This window comes from Daktulosphaira vitifoliae, unplaced genomic scaffold, assembly GCF_025091365.1.
Source record: "Daktulosphaira vitifoliae isolate Bord-2020 unplaced genomic scaffold, ASM2509136v1 Scaffold_5, whole genome shotgun sequence".
Lineage (NCBI taxonomy): Eukaryota > Metazoa > Arthropoda > Insecta > Hemiptera > Phylloxeridae > Daktulosphaira > Daktulosphaira vitifoliae.
The window spans coordinates 22,178,682-22,199,072 of NW_026099576.1; the positions used below are offsets into that span (position 1 = coordinate 22,178,682).

The window sequence follows — 20,391 nt, forward strand, 5'->3', positions numbered from 1 at the left end:
TCCAAAAAAATTACAAATTTAAAAATCGCTAATTTTCGAAATTTTTTCACTTTTTTTTCTTAAAACTTCCATAACATTTTGAAAAATCAACAAATCAACATAATTTTTTTTTATACTAAAACCTTAGATATCTACCTTTCATTTGATATCATTTTTTTGAAAATCTATCATTTAACCTGCTTATTAGGGGGGATTTAAAATAGCAACTTTTTTACCAAAACTAACTTTTTCAACTTAATTTTTGAAAATGTTCCGGAAATACTGCGTCCTTCAAACATATATCAAATTAAAGCTTATTTTATGTATTATAAAATGAAAAAAAAAAATTTGTCCCGACGACCTATCTTCTATGCGCAAATGGCTACCGTATTCAAACGTATGCTATTTTTCTATTAAAATTCTAGGTTTTGTATTTTATTTTATTTAAAAATATCTTATTAGGAGAATATATTGACTTTCATGAATATTATATAATTTAATTGACATAGAGTAAAGTTCATAAGACATAAGAAATTAAACTTATTAAATTTTTTTTACTTTTTTAAAGCGGAAAAATAATTTTTAAATTTGAGTTAGCTTAAATAGCCAATTTTTTAGCTTCGATGCGAATTTTTTAATAATATTAAAACTTAGAAGTGATAGAAAAAGTCTAATTGCAAATTTGAAAACATCGCGAAAAATTGATTTAGAATGGTACATTTTTGCTTCTGATTAAAGTTCCTTGTAGTTCAGTGCATTTATTTATAGTAACAAACAGGTTTTATTGAAATTTATTGTATCAAGCCCTTTAAATTTTTATACACGTAAAAATAAAGCAAAATACAACTTCTTTATTATTTTTATAATTTCTCCGTTTAAATTACAATATTAAATTATTGAATATCAATTTTATACTAAATTTAATAATTATATATATATATATATATATATTATATTTTAAAATCAAAGAACTACTAATTAGGATATAATCAAAGAAATAAGAGTTGATGTTGCTTTTGGAATAATCCATCAATTTCTCTAAATGAAACACTATCTATAGATTTGCATCGAAGCGTTTCTTATGATAGTGATTTTAATCACTGTCAAATATCATCTATACTTGTCCCATCTATGCATTGTCTTCACTGTGCCTCGACACCACTGTGCTACCGTTTTGTTTTAAAATTATTACTGAATTCAAATTGTAAAAGTTAAATGTTGTACATTATTTTACATGAGAGTATTTTCAGTTGATGAATTTAACGTCGATCACTTGATTTATCTTGAAAAAATTGTAATTTTTTATTTTATTTGCTTTTAGATTCTGTTTGCCTCAATTAGTCTAGTATGTATAATTAAAATTTTTAAATATTGAGCCATAATCAATATAAAATATTTAAATGGAAACTGATATTATAATAAGTAATTTGATAAGGTTGTAATCTACAATAATTAGTGTTTGTATTTTTACTTTACTACTGAGTCGTATTCACGAAAGAGGCTGGTATCCCTAAAGTTCTCATTTCTAAGTTCAAATGATATGAAAATATTAACAAAAAATAATTCTTAAAATATTTTTTTGTAATTGCGAAAAATAACATAAAATATAATTAAAATATAGTCTTATATTGTAAAAAATGATTTAAAAAAAGTATAAAATGTTGTTATGTAGTTATATGTGTTGTCAGTTAGATTTGTTCCACTCTATATATAGAAATAACTTTGTGTTTGTGAATTGATATAAATTATCGTTATTTGTTTAAAATCAATTTAATTAAAATATAACAAATATGAAGTCTCATTTAATTGTTAATATGATATATTTGAGAACCAATCTCAACAAATTATCGGTTAATCAAGTGTCCTAGAATTTATTTTTAATTTGTTGTGAACTTACTATCTTAAAAAGTTAAATATTATGAAAGGAAAATTTCTGCGGGAATCAGTATATTTATGACTGTGTGAATATATATATCTCAAGCTTTTCTCATCAATATTCTACGGGCATAGTCGATTTCATCATTTTCCACTTACCAATACTTTTTTATTTTTTCGAAGACATCAGATTCTCAATTTGTATAAAATCAATATCTGGGTACTGTATAATTGCTATAAAATACACGATCTTCCGGTTTTCAAATATTTTTTACTTTTGTTTATTGTATGTAAACAACTTGAATGACGTATCACTTATTTGGAATTTAATGCAATTTTATAGTATTGGGGTATATTTGTTTATTCATTATTGATTTCAAACATTAAAAAAATATTTGCACTTATAATCTTTTAATTAATTTTAACATTGTTGTTAAACTTTAATCTAACTAATCATAAGAATATCCAGTTCTAAAATTGTTTGTGATTAAAGTTTGACTCATTGTTTAATATAAAATCATTGTTGTTTTTACTAGATGGCCTTCAATTTGCGAGCAATAAATATTTGTTTGTTGTTAAGTGATATTAAAATTGACTTATTTCCCACGTAGGACGTAATTACTCATCTACAGTCCATAACTGTTTTTACTGGTGTCTTAAAAAGAACTCGGTGCGTTTCCTACATTTTACGTCCGCACGGTAACTACAATCGACTTGTTCCATTCATGAAAAATAGCGTACTCCCAATGTGTTGTTGTCAACGTTATTATCTCTTTCCGCCCATTGCATGCACGCATTGATACCCTCCGATTTTTCTTACTAGTCCTTCCGATTCATACGCCACCCACCTTGTATTTATGTTTTTTTTCTTCGCTGCCCCGTTTTTTACACGTCATACGAGAACATTCGTGTTGGTGGGCGTACGCGGGTACATGTCGTTTATTTCAATTGGACTCCGTTACCGGAATTTATCGTCTTTGTCTATGATGCAACGAATCATTACAACCCAACACGTACACACAGTCTCGTACAGACCGCAACGACAGTGTGAGCGGCGGCGCACACGCAGTGTTTTCGTGTTGGATAAAAAATGCGTTCCATACTAGACGGTTTTCGGGTGGTGGTTTTTTTATTAAAGTCAACCGTGTCAAGGCACGGCGAGTGACAAGCGTCGTCATTTGCATGGTAAATAAATAACACGTTTGCAAAGAAATAAAAACCGTCGCCGATTGTCCGTTTGATGGCGCCATTTTACACCGTGCGATGGTATCAAAGTTGCGGCTAAAGCTCATCCGCCACGTTCGCACGACAGGGAGCGTCGTTCGTAAAGTTTCCCCTCTCGTGTCGAGTGTTGGCCGCTGCCCGACGCCGCCGTAACGCCACCGCGTGCGCACATCACCGGAGATAGCCGCCGCGCTCATACCGACGTACGTGAGGCGGCACCGTTATTGTCGCTCGTTGTCGTTCCATCGCAACAGTCGCCCATACACCGATGTCGCGCTGTGCATTGATGTTGTGCTCGATACGTGACGGCTCCCAAAACGGATGTTTCTTTATTAACGCGTGATATATTTTATTGTTTTCTCCACCCCTGAACTTTGTTCCGCGCTATAATTTTTCCCGTATCTCACCACAGTATCGTATTGTTTCCATTTTTATGACATCGTCAATTCTCGTTTGAACGCCATGTCAACCACTAAGGTACAATTTTATTAACAAGTTTTAACTTTTTAGCTCTTATAGTTTTTTTTTTTTTTTAATATATGTATAGTTTGGTATTTCTCGCGACTGAAAAATACGTCTTTTTGACGGCTTGTTGTTCCCTCGGCGCGAGGAATTCAACAAAAAATATATCAATTTTTGTAAATATCTAAATTTATACGGTTTTTTGGTAGTGAAAAAATAGTTTTCATCACACAGAAAAAACGCAGGAGTTCATATACGTAAAATATACAGAGCGTGCAGATATTTTATGTTCATTAAAGCTTGTCCTAACGTTGAATAATACATGAGGTCGGAAAAGGCTTATTTTTGTTGGCGTGCTTGCGTATATATACAGCAGTATGACATAAATCACATTCCTTCAGTGTTATTATGACAATGGAAAAACTGGTTTTAACTCGTGTTGCGGTATATGGTAGTGAAGCCTATGATGGACTGTTGCTAAAATATAGATACTCGATCTAGGCGTTTGTAAATAGCGGCTTATGTAACACTGCAATCATAACAGATCTATTTGAGCAGCGCGCACTAAAACCGTAGTACAAGCCGGCTCAACACAAATTGCACCTAATGTTGAATATTGTAAACGTTTTGATAAGCGAGAGGTTTTCGCTAAAGCAGTGTACACGTTACTTGGGTTTCTGCTTAAACTATAGTACGTTAAAAAGAAAAGAAACTGCGTCAACTCGACCATCAACTTGTACCCTCTAATCTCTCTCGTCTTTTTAACGGTACTCGACCACAAAAATTATTCATCCGTCCTTTTTCCCATCATAATTTTTATGTTTAAAAAAGCCTAAAGTTTTCTGGAAAAACATCTTCCCGAGTAAGTGTTATTGTCGACGGCAAACAGCAAATTCTTGGGGTTGTTGTTCTCAATGCGATTTTTATGTGGTTATATGACTAACCTTGTGTGGTACGCGCAAAGCCCGTTTCTAGTAAGCGCGTAAATTATGCATACGATTTGTGTGATGTACTTTGCATTAATTATCGGTGCGCATTTTGTCTCGCAACTTTGTCCAGATTAACCAGTCCGGATTTTAATTGGTACCCGGTCGGTGTGTATTTAACCCGTGCCAATTGGGGTTCGCTCGTGTAGTAGCTAATGACCGCCAAACATGTGTTCGGAAAGACATTGTTGAGGTCCGAGACGAACGTTACAGATTAATTGTGCAATGCGTTTAAAGTTTATGGGCTGCGTGCTCGTTGTCGTTGTTACGGTTGAACTCTCTGGACGGCTATTAAAACACGTTTTGTTGCAAGTATTTTGCGGGCACACATTGTTATTATCGAGTGTGCAGTCCATATGGTCGAAACAAACGCGTTTTCCGTTCGGTGTTATCGCGTTAATGAATTTTTTGAAGATTTTATTTGTTAACAGCTACCGTTTTGCGTGTCCATATGTAAAATTAGCGGACAATTATTTTTGAATTGTCTGAGCAAATAGTGTAAACGCTCTCGTAATGAAATCGGAATTCATTCAAGGTCCATGTATTCCTATGCACACTCATGCCAAGGTAACAAATCATTCCAAGTACGTGAGTGAAATGTACTAAAGGCTAAAGTAAAGTTAAATATCTTGTAAATTTATCAACGTTGATGTATTTCACCTATCAAGACTTTGAAACTCTCGATTTATCAATGACTTCTTAGTTCTTAATATTACCAGCGAATCTTTGTAAAAACTTCGTTTTCACGTGAAAGACTATACTCAATTGAAAATATTTTTTAAAAATCGGCCGACAATAGTTGTTGCAGATAATTAAGGTTATTTATTTGTCTACCTTAAAATATATATTCTACAACATAATTACTCTATTAGTTTTTATGAATAATTTTATTCTTGATTTGTTTGTATTCTTTTTTAAGGCTTAATGTATTAAAATCATGATATTTTGTAAAAAAATTCAAGATTAAAAATTGCCCGAATATTTATTTATTGTAAAAAACCAAATAAACAATTCATCTAATTATATAAATACTAGAAACATTCGGCATTATATTTATTTAATTTCACGTGGTATGTAATTCAAGTTCAAATTATTTCAACTTGAAATAACATTTCACGAGTCAGTTATTTAATAAAATACAATTAGAAATTACTTTATGCGTGTCATCATTTATAAACAAAGATTTTGTGGTCTTTATTCTAATGTACTCTTAAAAATAAACCGTAATTATTTTCAAAGTGTGTCTATCAATGTTATAAATATTCTTTAAATTTGCTTTGGATGTTCGTAAATTTGAAAAAATATGTTATATTTTCCCTTATCAATTATTATTGTTTGATCGAAAATTGAAATAATATATTGCCAAAAAAATCAAAGTGTGTTTGATTTGCCTAATACACGTCACTTGGAAGCTTTGTGGATAACAAGCAGTACGCGTAAATGGATCATGATACTTAAATTTATTTAATTTTACTTCCGTCGGTATACGAACTATTAGTCATTTTTATAAGAATATCAATCAATACTTTTATTTTTTCAATTTATATAAGAAAATGTTATGTATTCTGAGAAGTTTTGTGCTAGTTATTGGAACTTTATAAGCGAATTAGGTATACAGTAATTTGATTTCTCTATTAAATAGATAGGCATAAAACATTTGTCCAATTTTAGGGATTCAGCTTCTAATCTTTCCATTTAAAGTGAAAGTTAATAATTTGTAAAATTAATGTTATGTTTATAACACGATTGAAAAAAGAAGTATAATGCCTTTTTATAAATTTAGATTTTCTATATTTATTGTACAATTTATATTTCATGAATAATAATAAATTAATTATAAAAAAGTAATATTAATTTCAATAAAATAAATACAAATTTTTATTTTTAAAAATTATTATTCATTTTCTGTTTTGATTGTATTTTACTTCATGCTACGAATATTATAATACTATCGCGCCCTAAAATTTTATTAAATGTTAGTAATAATTTTGCTCTTTTGGTTTGTAATACATTTTATAATTTATTGATTATGTACAATTTTTATTAATTCAAATTTAACTAAGCAAAAATTTCATTGTTAAAAAAAACTCTAGAAGACATAATTTTTTGCCTATATTAATTAAGAAATATCTATTTGTTATTTTTACACTTATTAATATACAAAATAACTAATTTTCTTGAATGGGTTGGAAGTAGAGAAATGAAATATATGTTTTCGATGTATTCATTTGTATACTTTATAGTTTCTATAAAATAATTTCTTCCAACTAATGATCATAGTGTTTTCTACAGTTATTTTCGCAATCCGTTTTATGTACTAAAATTTAATAGTTAGTATGCAAATGTTCGTGAATAACTATTGGTGTTTATTGATTTATTTTAAAGAAAAGGCCGCCAGACTTGAAATATTCTCAATGAGATAATTATCCAAAACCATATCCTATATAAACTGTTTAATGAAAAATAAAATAAAAATACAACTTGCATATTTTCAATTATCTCAAACATAAAAAAAAAAAAAAATTACAAGTTTACCAAAATTATCAAGTTGATCTTTTTAAGTACTGTGTCATCATACAAAATGAAATTTTTTTAATCTACTCCTGTCCAATTATTTTTGTGCAATAACTTGTTTCAAGACGTTATTGCCGAGTGCAATAAAATAGTAATTATTGCATCAAAATGAAACTAGTTTGTGCTTATTATTTTGTTAGATTTAACTAGATGCTCTAAAGTTGTATTGTCAGTTTAGACTTTTCACATTAGGATTGTAATAAATTTAATTACTGTTCATATAAAAGAATAATAAGCTGTTTATACTTTGACACAAACCATCAATTGTTATTAATTACCTAATTCAAAGTTCATTGCGCTGTATTGTTATACGTTGAATCTCACTTTTTTTTATCGAGGCTCATCATTTTATATTCTACTCCATTATTGTTTGCCGAAATAAAATTAGACTCATCGACACCCGCATTGGTTTATTTTAAACAAATTTTGTAACATTGTTTTTCAGGTTTAATCATAATAAAGATCAATAAAAACAAACTTGCCTTTTTTGTGTTGCTGGCGAATTTAATTAATAGTATCATGATTGTGTTATTGTTCTTAATGACCCACATAATGACCTTTAAAAATAATATTCATTATTTTGTCGCTTATGGTATAAATTTCCTAGAATTAGAATTTTCTCTCGAAATTAGAAAGTTTTTAAAATATATCAGTTGATTTTAACTTTTAATAATAGTGCTATATTTTTTTTTATAAATATATCAACTGTTAAAGGCAGTTATAAACGTATAGCGAGTTAGGTCGTATTGATTACCAACATATGTGTTGTTACAGCTCTTAAACGACTGTTTATAATTTTGTGAGAGGCGTAAACCTTGTGAACAATTTACTCCTAAAACTTTATTCTATTAGGATTCATTAATTTTTTTGGCACTATTACTGTGTAGACTATAAAAAATCCACGACGTTTATTTTGTGGAATGTTAGATCACTACTGATCGCCCACATTTTATCTTCTTGTCATTCAGTGTCATTGGTTTTCTGACGAAATTGCACGTGCGATATTACTAATATTGGCGTTGTCATTAAAACTACTCTTTATTTGCCATTTATAGGAATATTGTGTTAAAAGTATGTTAAATAATTAAGAATCGTTTAATACAGTTTTTTATCATAATTTTATTTTAATACAACCGAAGCGTATAAATACGCAGAATAAATATTATAGTTTGTCTATCTTAAACTATAATGTCCAACTATATGGTGGTTTGCACATAAAATATAAGAAAATGCTCACGTTTATAAAAATGAGGTTAAATAAAAATTTTAAAAATGCGTTTAAGATTTTGGCCAGGTCACACAAATTTTTTGATTTGGCTGTTTATACATTAGTCTTAAAAATATTTAATTTCGATTTCATAAACAACAAGTTTATTTATTTCTATTTTTATGACTCACAATTTTCAAGTAATAGAAGTTAGCTAGTGGTTTTGCGAAATTAACTACCATATTTATCCATAAAAATGTGTTTTAGATAAAGATAAAAATCATTCTAAAGGCACCAAATGCAGCTAACCCCTACCAGCAGCGCGGTTGGGGTTAAAGCTAAAATTGACCTTTTAAACGAAATCACATTTCAACTTTCAAATAGATTTATGCGCTACAACATTTTCTAGTGCATTCATAAAAGCTGTACCAATAAATAATGCCAAATACCTCATATATGTATTTATTCAATTCCCATAGAATTTTGTTTCGACCTATAAAATTGAGTTAATGGGTTATTTTATTTATTTATTTATTAAAAATTTCTTAAAGTATAAATTGTATTGAATTTTTATTCAAATAAAATAAATCCACCTTTCCCTTGTTTAGAGTTGAACCATTAATAAATTTTTAGAGTTATGAACAACTAGTTGGTCAAGTTTGTATTATTTTTGCGTAATCTTTACTACGTATAAAATTGAATTTTTAATAGTTTTCATAACATTTACAAAATTTTTTTATCTTAAAGTCTTGGAATTTACTCTTTAATTTTATACAATAGTTAATTAGTTCTTAATTTTCCCATGTGTAGTTTATGTAATATTCTTATTTTTTTTCAAAATAATATCATTAAAATAGTCAATTTATTGTTTTTTTAGTTACAAGTATGAATTTGAAACTAATTTATATATTCAGTATTTTACATCTCACGATTATTTGAAAATAAGAAAGTTTAATAAAATTTACTGTAAACGGTGCTGTAAATTCCGATTTGTATTATGTCTTTTTTATAACATAACCTTAAATATGTTAAGATTATGAAAACAATGTTTTAATTTCTACTAATTTGTTACATATATTATTTAAATAGTTAACTAAAAGATAATTTTATATAAATGATACTGTTTAATTTAATTTAAATTTTAAAAGTTTTCTGAGTAATTTCTTTATGTTTTTAATATTTTATATAATCATCTGAATTTCAAAATATGTTCACTTTTTGAATATTCGATTTGTAGTATTTTTATATAGTTGACCTTCAAAAGTTGATATTTTTGAAAGAAACTGAGAATAAATCTTTTGAAACGAATATAATGTAACCTTGATTTAACACTATTCGGAAGTTACACTTTTTAAATGAGTAAATTGTAGAGTTACACACTATATTAAGTCGACGTTCTCTTTGTATTAATGCATTAATTGCATTATCTACACTCGTTTTTTTCTTGTATATAGCCTTTTTGTTTTCAAAAATGTTGTTGGATATTATTTTTACTAAAATACTATTCACTTAAATGTGTTTTATTTATAAGATTACCAGTTTTCATTTTTTTATCTTATAAGCTATTCATTCTGTTTAAATAAAATAATAATAATATTTTTTGTTTGGATAATGTATGAAATCATCATATTTATAAAATAATTTAGTGTAACGTAGTTTATTTATCTCTCGCTCTAAAAATATTTTTAATTAATATTTAATTTTGAGTTCAAAAAATCATTATAAATAAATAATTTAAAATCAATTAATATATTTACTAAAATATCATGGGTATTATTTATGATTATAATAAACGCCGGATTGAGGAAAAAGGGCCCAATCGCACTTAAAATGCGGGTGTTCAACAATTTTTTTTTGTTTAAATAATTTTTTTTTTTGCTTTGCTAATCACCAAAATATTGATGAGCAAAAAAAACCTGCTTTTCACTATTAGACAAATTGTGTTTAAAAATATATACATATTTACGACTAAAAATTTAAACATATCATGTATTGAAAATAAAACTTTTATTTAAAACAAAATACTTATAATAATTTATTTAACTTAGACACAGAAAACACACACTCTAATATCAATAACGCGCCTCCACGTAGGCTTGTAAATCTCTATTGTCATGTATCCAGTTAAATTTTTTTAATATTCTCGCAAATAGACAAATGCCAAACTTAATGGTTTTTGACTACTTTTAAATAAACCGTACCTATTATTTTGAGCTACATTAAAAATCAATCATAGATTAGATATAATCATAAAAATTGAATCATAGATTAGGCGGATATTATATTTTTATTAGCTGCTTCATATTATAATTTTATAATTATCTAAATTTTATAATTTTATAATTAAGTAACTATTATAAAACGCGATTATATTTACTAAAGATCCGCTGAGATTTTCTTGGTAGATCGCCTATCTAATCATGATAAAAACACATACAAATATAACTAAAGGAATTTCTTTGATGTCTTTGAAATAAATTTGAAACACATGTTTTTTGTGCTCTATTTTAACGGCCAACTTGTTCACTGTCATTTCGGCAACCTTTCTGTCAAATTTCCCTTAACCTATTGCATTGAATATTAAAAAAAAAAGAAATACTATTGGCGTGTAACACTTCAAGGTCCATGTTTTGTTGTATTTTCTTCAACGATGCATTGCTTTCTTCCCGTTCTTCAATGTACTTATTACTTTTATGATTTCTTTCTCGCGTAGACATAATGTTTCAACTTATCAAATCACGTTATTGCTCAATAGACACCAAATACGACGTTGACGACCTCGTGGATGCAAAGCTTCATGTGAGAAAAAATTTATCAAGAGAATTGTGTTTTTTAGCATTTGTATAAAACATCAGGAATGTTGGCTACCGGGTTCGAAATTATAAATAGATATCGTCAACTGACGTCATGTGCTTTACCCTGGGATCTATATAAGGTGTATTCAGACTTTATATTTGCAGTAATAAAATACAACTTTCTACGAGTTGTAATTGTATTGTTTATTTGTTGGTTATTTTCTTATTTTTCGGTTAAGGACATACGTACTTTTATTAACAATACAACCGAATGAAATACATAGGTCCGTAAGTGTAAATAATCGAAAATTCCAAGTTATTCATGACTCACATTTGTCAATCAGTCACGAATGTCTGATGTCATGTTATGTATTACATGTGTTTTGCTCAACTGTAATGAATGGGGTACCCTTTTACTTGATTGGAGCCTAATTTTTAATGAACGTTCTCATCGCAATATTTTTAAACAACTCTTATTAAGTTTTAGGATTAATGAATCCAATTTTGATTTTGCAAATGTTTGTTAATGATAAATCCAATCAATCTTAGTAATTGACCAATTGAACGCGATAAGTATAGTATTGAAATACTTAATTTTCGTTGAATAATGAATAATGAATTACTGAGAGTCTTAAAATCTATTCTGATTTAATGAAATGTAAATTTAAGTAGTTTTATTATTTTTGAAATGTTAAATACTGTTTGTTAAAAATAAATATTTTGTAATAATAATTACTACAAACCTATTGAACAATTCACAAATTATTTGCACTAAACCAATTGTTTAATGTGTACATTATTATGCTGAATTTGTCCAAATCTACGTTGATCACCTAATGAATAATTATACTGAAACGATTAATAACGTACTTCTATTATTATAGTCAGTGAACTTCTTTATTTTTTGGCATGTTACATTTTACAGAATTCTATAATGACAACATTTTTTTAAAATGTTTAAAACCTAGTGTATCAATAATAATGCTACATAAAAAAAACTTGGCAATGTATTAGATTTTTCATTAATATTGTATGAAAATTAAAAATAACGTTTCTATGTGTTTGCCCGTTAAACTTTTTAAGTTGAATTCAGCTAAAATCTTGTATAATAAAATCTTATTTGACATAAAAAAAATTATTTCATAACTAATTTTTATATTTGATGCATAGCTAAGATGGAATTGGTTTTACTGTATATTATTATTTTTTGTCTCTAATACTCCACTCCTACTAGTCCAATTTTGTTCATCAAATGTCAAAAAGACACATTCTATCGTGTTGTGGCTAACAGCGCTACAATTTGGAAGAAATTCTTCTCACGAAGGGAATTTTTATGAGTTATTATTATTGAATGAGTTTTGAAGAATAATTATGAGAGTTGCAACTCTCATGATAAAAGGAAATATCCCAAATTGTTATATAACAGTTGATATTGATATATTTAGTTTTCGTTTTACATTAATACAACTTTTTGATAACTAGACGAATCATTATAAAATTTTTATTGACATTATTTTAGATATTTATCTTGTTGATGACATATTTTTTTGAAAATTCAAATATTAACTAAAATACTGGAGAGTTTTAACATTAAGTCGAATTTTTTTTTTTATTATGATTTTAAAAACAATTATTTCTAAGTTTTTTGTCGATGTTGTTAATCATTGTCAAATTTCAAATTTAGACTACTATAGAAGATTTCCATTATCATGCTGTTGCCCTAATATATCCACTATTTTTTTTTATTACATGAGCTTAGGTATTATACATATTTATTTAATTTTTACACTTTATGATCTCTCAAAATTTTACAAGTGTTTTATTCATTTCTCTAAAAAGTGTGCGAATATATTTAGTCACATGAGCATAATAGGCAACATTTCTGGAAAATATAGCCAATGACAATTTTAGTGTTTTAACCTTCAAAATAATTAATACAAATTTATTATACATTTTTTTATTTAAAGTAACAATCAAAGAAATTCATATAGTATCATGTAATCTAATGAAAGTAGAAAAGCTTCTATCTAAAATACTTTTTATCGGATTTCGTTGGGACTTATGTTGCTACTGTTTTGAGCTTAAATTCTATATATTCTAACGAGAAAAACATAGAAAAGCCAATATTTGTGTTGTAACATAATACGATTAATACTGAAAAGCTTATTGATTAATACATATAACTGGCGATGGGTTTATTTTTATGTGTTCAATCCATGGTACAATTTTTAGGTACAATCGTGAATTCTATTGACATTTTTTATAGCATAGTACTTTATAATGTGTTTTTATTTTCAATTTAGTGGCGATAAAAAACTTTGTTATAGTTTCTTAATGTAATAAAAAATATGTAATATATGGTTGTTCTTTCACTGATTCAGGTGTAATTGAATTTTTGATAAAATTATGATGGGATGATCATAAAATCGAAAAAAAATTGGTTAGTACAAGAGTATTGATATAATTTAGCGCAGTGTCTAACAAAACAGTATTAAATATAGGTCGATTATGACTGTTATTTTGTAAATTTTAAGTGAATTTATACGTATTTTGTTGTTTTTTCGTATTAATATACATTTTACAATCATTATTCATGTCCTGTGTCCTACCGTCAATTTAAAATACAAATGTCAGCAACGTTTTACAAATATTAAAATCTAAATATATGTATAAAAACGTATGTGTGTAGGTGTCTAAAAAAGGCGAACAATAAAAGACAGATTAGCAATTTTTATAACTTATTGTATGAATTATAATTGTTGATCGCTAAAAGGTTCATCGTGTTTGCGAAAATAAATCCGAAAATGATTGCCAGTGTCATTCGATAAAAAGATGTAGGTATGTGACATCGACGAAAATTAATACAATATTTTTTTCGGAAGCAAATATAGGTTGTTGAAATAGCTGGAAATAAAACCTTTGATGTTAAAAAATCTTGGATTTAAGACGTCAAGTTTTGGTTTTCATAAATCTACGATCTTAAAAGATCATTCCAGTAAAACTGGCAGTAACACTCCATCATATACTGTAGTATACAAATAAAATGGATTAGTTTTGTATTCGTTCTACATGTTTAGAGTACCGACTAAGTGGCGTTACCCAAGAAGTAATCTCTAATCTGAAAAGATGATTTTTTAAAGGCTTATATTTGCACATAAAGTCAAACCATGCCTTGGGAAATATCATTTTTTAATGCATACTTGAGTTGAATAAACGATAAATGATTTTCTGAACTTGTTGAATTTTTTGTTTGGCGTTTTTTAAGTTAGTACATTTTATCTTCGTCTCATCTTTATTAACAATCCACTGAATATTTTGTTTATATATTTAATGGTACAATTAATTTGCTTGTTAAATTGATGTAACGTATTTTTGTAATAAAATGATCAAAAATGACGTAACTTGTGCCATTTTTGTTTTGAAAAAAAGTTTTAAACGAGAAAATTTTTTGCATTTAACCTTATTTTGCAATCCTACTGTACAAAACAGTAATTTTAAAAAGAAAATTTGAAGAAAGAAAACTTACTTTTTATTGTTTTTTTTTTTTTTGATAAATGAAACATTTTTCAACATTTTTGATCCTTTTGTTGATGAAAGTTTTAATTACCATTTATTGCTCGATGCAATATGGAATTTTCGTATCTGTTCTGAAGTCAAAAATAAAAATCAATACATTAAATTTCAGCTCATTAAATATATTTTTTTGTAGTCGGTCTCAATAGTAATTATATCAAAAATAATCCCATTTACAATGTAAGACCAAAACCTCATTTTTTATATATTTGTAATTACTGCTTTTACTAGTTAGTAGAAAGTATTGATCTTATTTTGTGGACTTGTGTGTCGATAAATAAATATTTTTGCTTGAGGTGATTTACGCTCAGATAATTGTCATATTAGTTATTATGTTAGAAAATATTAAAAATAAACTCATTACTTAATTTTAGTACATCACTGTTAGGGAGTCCTTAACTTGAAATAATTTTAATGATTGACATGAAAACAATAACAATAGTTATATAACTCTCTGAAGGTTTATTTTTATCATAATAGTATTATGTAGGGCAAATGAAATCTTCTTCTTTTTCTACGCCTTAATTCCAATTACATGAGGTCGGCCACCCTTATCCTAAACTTCCACTTGACATGATCTCCCACATCATCTGCGCTTACATCAGCCGTCCTCATATCGCATTCAATAACATCCCTTCATATCTTTCTTGGTCTCTTCTACCTCTTTTTCCTTCAACATTCATTTCTAAAACTGTTTTTACGGGACAAATGAAATAGAAATATTGTAAACTTTAATGTTCGTTGTAAACTATAAATCAATTATATCAATTAAAGTTATACGAAGAGACAAAAACATATTTTACTCGGTGGTAAATATACAGTAAGGCTGTAACCAGTAAACAAGAGCATTGTGAACGTGGTGTATGAGTTTGGAGAAAAATGTTCAATTGGGTTAATGACAAAAGTAGAAATTAACTATTGAAATCAATTTTTTTGTGAATTAAGACACTCAATAAAGTATTTATTAATATGTGTAATTACGTTATTGTAAACCAGGGTTGATGCGTTTAAAACAATTTGTTTTGAACATCTAGAAATTCTTGGACATGTTATGTTTAAATCGATTTAAGCTTTAGAACTACGTTTATTTTTGTTAATGCATAAAATTCAAAAATTCGCATTTTACAAAGAATATTATATATTGTATAATTAAATATATAATTATAAATATTTTAATAAAAACATAAAATATGGAACAACAACAACAACAAAAAGTTATAAATGTCTGTCCATTTAATAACATAAAAAAATAGATGCTTTTATATTAAAAAAATAAATCACTTTTCATCAAATGGAATTTATTTTGTAATCCTGGTGTTAATTACAGAAGCCATAAAATTAACAAAATTAAACTTTTCATATGATGTTGTACGGTATTTTCATTCGATAATAAAATAATAATTGTAATACTTAATAATTATTAATGTAACTATTCCAGCAATTATCTAAGAAAAACTTTATATCTTAGATGTATAATGAATGAAATTCATTATACTATTGATTGCTAAATTAAATAGTTTATGACGTTGGAAATAAAACAATAAAAAAATTATTTACAAATTCAAAAAATTTATAAGTAAACGTTTTTTGGTATTAAAATACTGTATTTTCCTGAAAACCATGATTCTATTACAGGTTATAATTGTGGTTAAATATACGTACATATATAAGGGTTGTTCAAACAAAATCTGTTTAAAACATAAATAAACAATTTAAAACATTTAAAATGTCCCATAAGTCCAATGTAATTTTTGAAATTTTCGGTGTTTTACTTGTAAAATCGCTGACACACTNTTTTGAAATTTTCGGTGTTTTACTTGTAAAATTGCTGACACACACACACACACACGTGTATATATATAAATCAAAAAGCTCTACAGTAAAATTCTTTGAGTTTTTTTCTTGGATTCAAGTTAAAGTTACTGTTGTAAATTTTATCTGTATACATTTTTATTTTTATGTTATTTCATCCTAGAACAAAAAACTCGTCATCGTATCGCATAGAAAAATATCTTTATTTTATTAATGTTTACTTAGTCAAAACTTAATACTTTATAATATTTTTTACTTTAGGGAGTTGTAAAATTGAATTTTAGTATTAAATTCAGATTGTCTTTTTTAGCTTCGATGCGAAGCGGAGAAGGTATTAATTTTACTATGATGTGTTTTTTTTTTTTTTTATGTCTGTTGCCACTTTTTCTCAGCTCTCACTGGACCGATTTCTTTGAAAAATACGTCAAAAGATCACAAATCGTATCTAGTTGAAGACATTACCCTTAAAAATTCTCTCGTTCTCCGCAAATGGGGGAAATATCCAAAAAAATTACAAATTTAAAAATCGCTAATTTTCGAAATTTTTTCACTTTTTTTTCTTAAAACTTCCATAACTTTTTGAAAAATCAACAAATCAACATAATTTTTTTTTATACTAAAACCTTAGATATTTACCTTTCATTTGATATCATTTTTTTGAAAATCTATCACTTAACCTGCTCATTAGGGGGGATTTAAAATAGCAACTTTTTTACAAAAATTAACTTTTTCAACTTAATTTTTGAAAATGTTCCGGAAATACTGCGTCCTTTAAACATATATCAAATTAAAGCTTATTTTATGTACTATAAAATGAAAAAAAAAAATTTGTCCCGACACTTTTTTTTCTACATTTAAACGGCTGCCGTAGTTAAAAAAACACTATTTTTGTGTTAAAATTTTCGATTTTCGATTTTTAATTTTCAACTTAAAAATGCTATAACTTTTTGAAAAATGTATATATCAGCACAATTTTTGTTTTCTAAATACATTATAAGTACATCTTTCATTTGACATACTTTTTATTAAAATTGGACAATTTCCCCTTATATAGGACGCGTTCAAATGTTGAAATATTGTAAAAAATATAGAACTTTTTCAACTTAACTTTTGAAAGTGTTCCGGAAATACTGCGTCCTTTAAACATATATAAAATTAAAGCTTATTATATGTACTATAAAATAAAAAAAAAAAATTTGTCCCGACGATCTATCTTCTATGTGCAAATGGCTGTCGAAAATTAAAAAAAAATGTAATGTTTGCGATAAATATTACCTTTTATCGGAATGTTTTTTGTGCTTAAAACTGTCATAACTTTTTCAAAAATTAACAAATAAAAATAATATTTTCTTGTATTGAAACCTTAGATATTTCCCTTTCATTTGATATAATTTTTTTTGAAAATCTAACACTTATTCTGTTCACTGGGGGGATTTAAAATAGTAACTTTTTTACAAAAATGAACTTTTTCAACTTAATTTTTGAAAATGTTCCGGAAATACTGCGTCCTTCAAACATATATAAAATTAAAGCTTATTTTATGTACTACAAAATGAAAAAAAAAAATTTGTCCCGACGACCTATCTTTTATACGCAAATGGCTGCCGTATTCAAAAATATGCTATTTTTGTATTCAAATTATGGGTTTTGTATTTTATTTTAATAGAAGTTGATGTTAATTTTGCAATTATCCATCAATTTTTTAAAATTAAACACTATCTACAGATTTGCATCGAAGCGTTTCTTATGATAGTGATTTTAATCACTGTCAGATTAAATCTATCTGGACCCAACTATTTAATATTGCTCGTAAAAAAATATTTTTATTTTATCATATGATTACTTCTTAAGTAGCGCATGAAAATAGAAACACAATCATTGCTCTTATCGTCTTCTTTAATATTTCTCTGAACATTATCAAATCTTACTTATTCTCAATTATGTAATATTTTATTAAATTTTTACCACCCGGGAAATCTACAAATATCTTACCATTTATGTCTAAAATAATTTATGTAATTAAAAAATTTTCCTTGTTTTCGACGAAATTAAAAAACAAGTTTGTTTAATTAATCATTGCTCTGAAATAGTACATGAATTATTAAAGTATATCTGCTATTGTTGTACACAATTTTTTAATTCTCTGAAAATCAACCTAGTTTCATATTTGTTATATTTTTTGTGAATAACTCATTTGATCTGTATAGTTATACAAAGGGTTAAATCTCAAATTATTATTACTTTTTTCCTTTTTTTAATTGTTTTATCAAAGGTTACCGAGTTTTTTAATAGCTGTAGCAAATGAATAAGATAAAACGTAATATATTGTAGACTATATTCTGAAATGTATTTTATATATGCTATTCAGTTGAATAGAATGTGATTGACTTGAAGTACAACTATAAATGAATTGTGTTAGTGGTAGTAGTCCATAGAAGGGCATGAACCTTATAAAATGTTCAGAAAGGGCACGATTCTGTTATCGAGATAGCAAGTTTGACCCAGTTTCTCTTGTTATAAACTAAAATAAAAATCCGGCGGCTTTACTAACATCGCGCATATCATACAGACAACTACTACTACCCTTTTTGCACGCATATGTTCATTTTATTTCATATGGTTCAGTTTTTTTCTATAGAACAATACTATTTTTTAGCCCCGACTTAATTTAAATAACACATATAAAAGTGATTAAATTGTTCTATGGACATGGCAAGATGTATAATTCTTGTATTAATGAGTTAATAAAACCTTTCTGTCTGACGCAGTATATACTTTTAAATAAAATTATAGTTAAACGCCAGTCTAATATTCATTACGTAATGACATTAAGAGTTTATTATATTTGTCATAGTTTTAGATTAAATGTACAACATGTAAATAATTTATGTGTATTTACTCATTTTAACAGATTATTCTTTAGAAATGACTTTAAAAAAATTTAAGTCATAAATTATCATCTATATATAATTAATAATCATATATAACTACATATGATACTATGTCTTTATAGTTATCATTATAAGTCATTAATAAGTATTAATACTAAAGGCTACCTAAATTTAGGTAGTGACTGTTAGTGAAACTTAGTTATCCAATTGCAAAAGGACGTCTATCTAAAAAAATTGTAAGTTGGGTTTTTCTTGACCGTGTAGCTTACAATTAGATAGGAAAAACAAAATTTTTTTTTTTGAACACACGTCATTTTGCAATTAAACAGCTCAACTATTCTATTATACGGTTTTTAGCTCTCTGATATGTTGCATACATAGATATCATCTCATAGATATCCACTGAAGTATTTTTCATGAATATCCCTAATAAACTTTTAGTTTTGTTTCTTTCGAAAAAAATTTAAATATAACAATCATCATAATTATCTCCTTAGTCTCTTCAAATATTTTGGGGTTGGCTCTATCTTGTTGATTTGAAGGAATTTTTACATTAGCTATCAGTTTGACGCAATCGTATTGTCACTGTTGTAGTATTCGTATGGTCACCCAACCGATAACTAACAGCAAACAGCGCGGCTGAACATCAGCGCTAAGGCGGCGACTGAATTAAATTTTTGCTAATAAAAAATATTACCCAGTATAGATAGTTATTATAATAAATAACATATACTGAGTATCTCAGGTCTAACTCGCAACAATTATATATAGCGTTAAAGTTATAACTTTAAATAGGATTATCGTTTTGTTGATTTTTTTAGTAATTATTTCTTTTTCTTACACTACGTTTAATGCAATTTTTTTTATTATATATCACTAATAAGAAAAAAAAAGTAATTATATCTGATAAATTAAGAAATGTATGTGATTAATTATAACCTAAATTTCTTTTCAATGGTGTATTTATTTCGTGAGTAATTGTGTGGCTTATGATAAACGAATTACTGTGTATA

At 27.0% G+C, this 20,391-nt stretch overlaps 1 protein-coding gene across 2 annotated transcripts in view; it reads left to right on the plus strand.

Annotated features, from left to right (window-relative positions):
- LOC126906821 (cAMP-dependent protein kinase type I regulatory subunit) overlaps positions 1-20,391 on the plus strand; it is a 56,944-nt gene that overhangs the window by 7,512 nt on the left and 29,041 nt on the right. The window contains exon 1 of one of the 2 annotated variants that reach the window (XM_050687699.1): positions 2,933-3,555. The exons of the other annotated variant lie outside the window; for it this stretch is intronic. Within the exon in view, the coding sequence (XP_050543656.1) occupies positions 3,541-3,555 (15 nt within the window). The 5' untranslated portion in view covers positions 2,933-3,540. Of the gene's footprint in view, positions 1-2,932; positions 3,556-20,391 lie in introns of those variants that run through there. 2 annotated transcript variants of the gene reach the window in all.